At 33.1% G+C, this 8,033-nt stretch overlaps 1 protein-coding gene across 3 annotated transcripts in view; it reads left to right on the top strand.

Annotated features, from left to right (window-relative positions):
* Positions 1 to 6,043: 6,043 nt before the first annotated feature.
* LOC122084348 (myosin-17-like) overlaps positions 6,044 to 8,033 on the top strand; it is a 22,199-nt gene continuing 20,209 nt past the window's right edge. For all 3 annotated transcript variants that reach the window (XR_006141878.1, XR_006141879.1, XM_042652517.1), the window contains exon 1: positions 6,044 to 6,408. Coding sequence is in view for 1 of the 3 variants with exons in the window: in XM_042652517.1 (XP_042508451.1) it covers positions 6,406 to 6,408 (3 nt within the window). In the remaining 2 variants the exon portion in view is untranslated. The remainder of the gene's footprint in view (positions 6,409 to 8,033) is intronic.

Genomic DNA, 8,033 nt, shown 5'->3' with positions numbered 1-8,033 from the left:
CTCGGCTACTGCCAAACAAAAGTGACGGTACAAAGGTCTGGTGGGCCCTCGTTTAAGACGCAAAAACCCGAAGGCCTTAAGACCGTATCACATCTAGACGATTACGATTTTTACCAAAAACAAAATCTAGACGATTACGATTTACGATTGAAGACCATGGGACCCACCACAGCTGGTTACTGGCACAGTGGCACCTTGGAGTATAAGTGGTCATGAGTTCAACTCTTCATGGTCTTAAATAGTAACTATTTAATGAAAGATTCTGTGAATTGGTTTTGCGTTTTACATGTATAAATAAGGATATTAATGGAAAAATACTTTCGGGGGTGGTTTATGTTTCTTCTCGATTTTCTTTTCATATTTGGTCCGGTTTTAACATCGGTTGATACATTTTGTTAGTTTTGGTTTGATTTTGATTTCTATCGATTCTACAAAACCCAACCCAAATTCATTCCAATCTAAGCCAGTCATTTTCAATATGCCTAACCGTTCATCCGTGGGTCCCCCACATAGTTAGGGCAAATTGGGGGATAGTCAAACTCAAGAGTCGACCATTGTTGGAAAATCAGGTTTTATGACTCGACTCGTCCTTAATCAATCCTAGTTAAGTCATAGAAAACCAGGTGAGTCATGTCAAATTTCTCTCTCCTATTTCTATACTAGTCTTTCTTTGGCAATCCAAATAAATAATTAATAAATAAATTAAATGAGACAATATAGAATAAAAGTATTTGTTTTTCAAATTATTTTATGAAGCTCAACATTCATTGTCTCTTTAATGAAAGTGGTAAGATCTGACTTGGAGATGTCATGGGCATAAATATATATATTTTTTTAATTAATATCTAGATGTATACATTCAATAGTCACTAGATTCAATACAAAAGACTTCGGTCATTGAACATTTAACATCATTAAAATATATTTTAGTTCAAAACTATTCAGAAATGACGACTTACACTTTTGACAAGAATCGGCCGTTTTGTTGTGACTCAGACAAAACAAAAGAGTCTTGAATGACTCAGTATGATTTGATCATAATCTTGTTATTTTTTAATACAGGATGAGTATCCATGACTCTTGACCAGGTTTCTAATCTTTTGACCAAACTCGGCCTAGTTTTCTTAGTCAAAACTTGGTTTGCCAACATTGGAGTCGACAACTCCCATGGTGGTGTCTTTGTGATCAGGGTCCTCATATCCAAGGGTTTGGATCTTTGGAACCCTCAACTACGTAACCCAAGGTGCTCCCAACGCTTGGATTTGTGCTACACAACTTGTATTGTTACAAAGGATCCAGTTCCGTCTTTATGGACATTCGATAAATATATATACTATTTCGCATATATTTGAGCTAGAATAATCTTGAATCCCAAACCCTAATACATATACATGTATCCATAGTAGAGATTATAGACCACAAAATTTGACGCGTACTTTGTATTTGGGATTTCATGAGTAGACCTTGGTCATGTGCCAAATCATCATATACACATCAACTAACAAAGAGTAAGTTAAAATAATTTTTGCAAGATTGGTGAAAAACAAGAATCTAATCAATCCAAACAACAATAACAAACTCATCATTATCCCAAGATAATAGGGTTGTCTATTCCATAATGTAAAATAGATATATAAATTAATAATAGAGAAAATATCAGAAAATATCAGGGGGTTATTATTATTCTTCAAAAAATAAATAGCTTGAAGAACTACACAAATTTATTATTTTTTAAAGTAGAAACAATACTTAAAGAAGCTTTGAGAATCTTGAGACATATCTTTGATGATATTTTTTTTCTAAATAGTACATTGGTACAATTACTACCTTTGAATCGAGTCTATGGCGCAACAATTAAGTTGCACTATTGCAACATGTTGATCATAGATTCAAAACTTGTAAACTACCTTTTCAGTGAATGGGGAGGGGGGTTAAGGTTACATGCATTTACCCCTCCTAAACCCTATACTAAGCTATTAGCAGGAGCCTTATGCACTATGTTGATCTTTTATATAATTATTGCCTTTATCCCATGCCATGAGGAAGGACTACTTTATGTACATCATTTTTTTTTTTTTTTTAATTTAGAGATCTTCTAAAGAATAACACAACAATGTCATTAAAATGTGATGATTCCTTCAGTACAAGTGAAATAATGGATCTTGTCACCAACGTCTGTATTAAAGTTCTCTTATATTAAATTAGAATAAAGTAGCATACGAATGCATACATAAGAAAATTATATATATGTTATTGTAGCTTGACTTATCAATTGAAGTACGTGCATGTGAGCTTAAGAATTGATGAAGCTTTCTTTTGTTTGGAAAAGAGCTAGGGGTAGATTTTCATTGTGTTAATGTTATGCATCATAATGATTGCAACATATGCAATTAAGAATCCATTTGTATGGCTTTATCTTTTTTTTTTTTTATCATTAATCTCATAGTGATAATAATTTGACACAATATGTAGTATTATCAACTTGTTTGATTTACACCAAAGTTATATATATATATATATATATTATTTACAAATTTATTTTGGGGATGTGTTTTATGTCTAGGAGTTCATCCCTGTACCTAGACACAAGGATGTGCAAAATGATCACCACACTCTTTTTCAGTTGATGTTCAAGTAATCGCTTTGATTGGCCGGGGAGTTGGATCACAGGCCATGCTCCAGACATAAAACATTTTCCCCTTTATGTTTTATAATTGCTTTCTCTAGAAAGAAAACGGATAAAGGTGGTAACTTCAACCAAAGAGAAAGGCAAGAATAATTAGTCCAAGAGATATTTCAATTGTGTAATTTGACATTTTAGCCATTAATTCTTATTTTACAATCATTACTTAATTTTATCATTCACATATCACTATCCAAATTAATATAGGAATTCAGGGTTTCAACATTTATGCATGGATCCGAACCTACTTTCATGCTTTTTTAATCACTACAATAAGAAAGATTAAAAATAGTGATAGAAAAAGTAAATTGAACTCACCTAATGACAAAAGGAGATAAATTTGGCTGTATCTTCCCTTCTATCATTATTTATTCCATTAAATAGAACTTATCTCCCGGTACATATCAATTACTACTATCTTTTAGTCTCTCATCTCTCTTACATACCTTGTCTTTTACCACATTATATATTTTGGTTGGTTATTGAGATATTATGCATTTAAATACCATGATAAATTAAAAGAAAAATATTTCATATCGAATGGCAACCAAGTGCAATCCAACTTCATAAGCTTAAAATATAAATAAAATGTCAAACGTTATAACTCTTCAAATGTATATTAATGAATATAAATTAATAGCTCTTATAAATTAATATAAAAAATATATTTTCAAACTAGCTAGAAGTTATTTTTATAGCAACTAAGTTGTGCTATGTAGATGGTTGATTTTGCTCTTTGTGATTGCTATATAGGTAGGTATCATTTATGTTAGTCATTTGCCAAAACTTCCTTTGATAAACTATTTAGATTTTTTTCTCTGGTATTTTTAACACAATTTATTAAATTTTCAATTTTTTTCATAATGTTGTATTTTACCAGGCAATCAAATGAAGATAGACTGTACTTTCAAAATAAATAGAGATTATCCATGCATACACCTTTCAATATTTTGGAAGAGCCTTTTTTTTTCCTGAGGATCATGTGTAACATGATATTTCTTAAATAAGAAAGGGAAAAAATTCATACATGAATAGGCAAATGGCTAAATTATGACTCAATATTTGATATGTGACATTTCTCTAACTTTCTTTATCAATATAATATTTAAAATGACCAAATAAGCAATCCATGTGGCAAAACAAGTCACTTCTATTAATAAATTGTTCTTATTTTCTCAAGTCATTGGCTACAAGGGCAATTTAAAAGGAATGGAAGTGAAATTTTTAAACTTAAAAAATAAACTTTTTCTAACCATTAACCCATATCATTTCATAAACTACTTAAATTTCTATTAAGTAATAATATATTTTATATGTAATTTTAATTTTAAATTTTTTTTTTATAGAAAAGGGTTTTAGATGCAAAGTAAAGTGAAATTTAATAACCAAATATAAAATGATATTAAGTAAATGATCTAGTGACATAAAATAATAATTACAAATTATATTTTAAGTTTAAACATTTCATTTTCATTCTCTTTAATACATCTTGCAACCAGACGGAGCTGCAATACAATGATCAAAGCAAGTCCCTACAAAAATTATAAATTATTCGTCTCATTAATGACAAATAACAATGGCGCAAGTGCCGAATCAATGATAATGCTAGTTTTTGTTTTCTTTTGGATTTTTTTAATATTTAATAAAATAAACATTTTAAATAATATAATAGAAAAGAAGAAAAGAGATGGCATGTAGATCCTCTTTGTTTGCTATATTTTTTTCCTTCTATAATGGTAGTTGAATCTCATGAATTATATTCCATTCAGCTGTGTTTGTTACGTAGTTTCAAAGTAGAAATAGATTTTGGTTCTAAAACAAATTTTAAAACTCGATTTTTTTATATTTTTTCATTTCAAATTCCATTCTCAAAATCTATTCCAATAGTACATACCAAACACAAATACAACATTCATGAGTCGCAGATAAATTGTAGACAATCTATGTTACAATGAAATGACGGAACTGGCCTCATTCCCAAACAAGACAGAAGCAAAAGTCCAAAAATTTACTGAAATCGAGGATGATTTGGTCATTTCGATATATCCAAAATAAAAATTTTAACACCTTCGAACTGGGGCCACTTGCGGAACTCTAGAATTTAAGACACTTCTGCCCACATGTGCGGAGCCATCACCGCATGATAATTTTACTATTTTCAGCCAATAAAATTTACCCTGCCAGCAAAATGTGGGCGGGGTAATCGCTTTGTCTTGTCGCGCAGACCTATAAAACCCATTCAAAATATAACATTACTTCTCTAGTTATTTACATTCACGCTTTAATCATTGTATCCAATTAGGCAATTTCTCTTTTATATTCATCTAGACTAAAGTAGCCTTTGTCTGGTTGATAATTGTTCTTAACCTACACTAAGGTACAATCATGGGCGAAAAGTATTGATATCATGTTAGCCGTATTGGCCGGTATCGATATTGCAAAAAATAGATTTTTATTTTCTCATATTAGTTTGATACAATTCAGTATTAGAATGATACAAATATATTGGTATCGAAATGGAAGAGACTGATATGTATGGCCTCTTAAAGTAAAATAGTAAAATTTGTTTGCCTGTGAAAGAGTTTAGTTCATCTCTCTTCATTTATGATATAGTTTTCTTCTTTCCAGTTGTGGGCATTTTTATTCTTCTTATGGAAAACCCTTCTTTGAGATAGAATGGTGGATGAAGGAGAAGAATAGTAACCAACGTCTAGTTCGTAGTATGTCTTAGAGTTTTAGTGGAGAATTTTGTGTGCCTTCTCTATTGATGTGGAGACAATATTTAGATGCTTAGGATGATAGCAACAAACTTTGATGTTTAACCTATCTATCAATAAAACATACTCTACTCTAGAACCACCACTACAACCCGAGCTTAGATCACATATACACAATTAGGGAATGATACATGCAATTTTGCATCCATAAATGTTCTTTCGTACACTACTCTAAATCACAAAGAGAGGTATATATCATCACTTGATTGTATAAGATTCAGTTTTCAACCACACTTTCACTTACAAATGATGTGGTACCTCTGTATGGCATACCCAATGCATAAGGCTATTGTCACTACGAGACTGAACCATATTGCAAGCAGCCTTCACCCCTATTTTACAAAGAGATGTTTCTTGATATGATGTTTCCACATGAAACGAACGAATTTAGGAAGGGTGGTTTGGTCACGTAGCTGAAAAGCAAGAAATGTTGGTTGGAAATTTCTAATTGATGGTGATTTCGTAATTAAGGTAAAATAAATGCCCAAATAGGTACAGTAAATCAGAATTGCTTAATTAGTTAATAATTACTTGTCTTTAGAGTTTAAACAGCTGCTCGAGAAGCCAGTGTGCAGACCACGAATGTCCCACCGGCTTTCCTAGGAAACCAGAGAAGAGAAAAGAGAGAGAGGAGAGAGAGAGAGAGAGATTCGGGAGAGAGAAACTTTGGACTTTAGAGAGAGACAGAGAGCGACTGGAAGACTGTTTTTGTATGCTAACTTCAGAAACTCATATGGAGAGAGAGAGGTCTGAGATAGGAGGGGAATGCTCCCAACTTTCTTCTGTGTTCAAAAATTATTTCGGATCTTCTGAAAATGTGCAGCGATAAGAACAGCTCTCATTCTCTTCTCTTCGATCTGAGTTTTTGAGTTTCAGTCCTCCACGTGTGTTCACCGGTAATTCTTTCGGATGTGATAGAGAAGGAGATCGATCTTCCAATCGCCAATGGTACTTCAAGATAATTTATAATTCATCTATATATATATATATATATATATTTTTTCTTTCTTTCTTCTCCACCCTCTCTGACATTGTCTTAGTTTTCCATTTTGGTTTGCTGAAAATAATAAATTCTGTTTCCTGTTCGATGTCTCTGAATTTTCTGTGTCATATTGATTTCAGAAGCTGCAGTTATATTGGCCGCTAGCTGTAATTTGAATTCTACTGTGCTACTGGTGTCGGTTTCTCTGTTTTTATGGTTTTACTCTGGTGTAACAGCATTGGACAATTTATTGTGGGAAAGAAGAATTTTCATAATCAATGTATTGTGAGACTGGTTTATTGCCTGTACCTGGTGGCAAGTCTCCTGTTTCATTTCCCATGTTGTCAAAGTTACAGTTTCGGATGGGGAAATGATTTAATGTTTGGAACTTGCATAATTTGGTACCAATATCATTACTACTAGGAAAGCAGATATGAAGAAGAAGAATGTGTAAGCCAGTGAGTTGCAAGATACTGGTGCTAGTCCTTATTTGCACAAGTGTTTGAAGAACTGTTAATTTTGTTGCTTTGGACGGCGGCTTTTGCAGTTTTACATTGCCAAGGGGCACAGGATGTTGTGGGAAGGATTTGAAATTTTCATCTGTAGCAGGCTTTGCTTGAAAGCTGCATCGTGATCATGTTTGTGATGGGATAGCTCAGTCCTTGGAAACTAGACTTATTTGATCCCCATGGAGGAGGTTCGGGGATTAAAATTAAAAAACTACCTAGGAGAGCCATCACGTCTGTTATGTAATTATCAAGACCTAAGGTTCTAAGGTGATGATAGGATTCGAAGTTCAGAGCTGCCACGTCAATTCAGAACAAACCAGGGAGTTCATTTCCCTGATATGCCTATTTTGTGGGGTCCAATACTGTGATTGGCTTGCTCAGAAGAGTGAATTGGTATGAACTATGGATGAAATAAGTAGTTTGCCATACTCTTGATAGTAACCTTATTAAGAAAGATCAACCAAATAGGTAACTATACATATGACTACTTGTTGTATATCACGGACACCTGTGTGGATGTGTTCTTTTAAGTTAGCCTTTCCTGGTCAGGATCTTTGTTAGTATTTGCATTAGATGTAAATTTGACAGAAAAGAGTTTGCTTGAAGTTTTCTTGCTATTTTTAACTTGGTAGTGATTAAATTTCACACATTTATGAATGTCTTTTTTGGCTCATTGTACAATGAAGCTAAAAGCTTCAAAGAGAATGGTGAATAGTATGAAGTGTGCCAGTGAACATGGGCTTGGTTTCCATTGAGTTATGAATACAGACTAGCAAATAACTCATGGATTACACAGTTTGGATCCAGCCACATCAACAAGATAAGTGGTATTTAGCCTAGGATAGTTTGATGTGTCAGGAACAGTGGGAAGTGGTGGTTGTAGCAGCAGTGGCAGGAATAACAGCAATGGTTTTCTGCTATGGTGGAGCAGAGGCTGGTCTGGGAGTGGTGTATAATGGCTGTTGAATTATCCACACAATGGGGTGTAGTTTTCTGTAGGAATTATCCAGTGCAATGCTAGTGTAGGGAGTAAAACTCCTAACATCACCATGCCCCTGCAGATTGATGGTTTTTTTTTTTTT

Source organism: Macadamia integrifolia, chromosome 7, assembly GCF_013358625.1.
Source record: "Macadamia integrifolia cultivar HAES 741 chromosome 7, SCU_Mint_v3, whole genome shotgun sequence".
NCBI lineage: Eukaryota > Viridiplantae > Streptophyta > Magnoliopsida > Proteales > Proteaceae > Macadamia > Macadamia integrifolia.
Note: the sequence above shows the minus strand (reverse complement) of the source record. Positions and strands in the feature narration are given on the sequence as shown.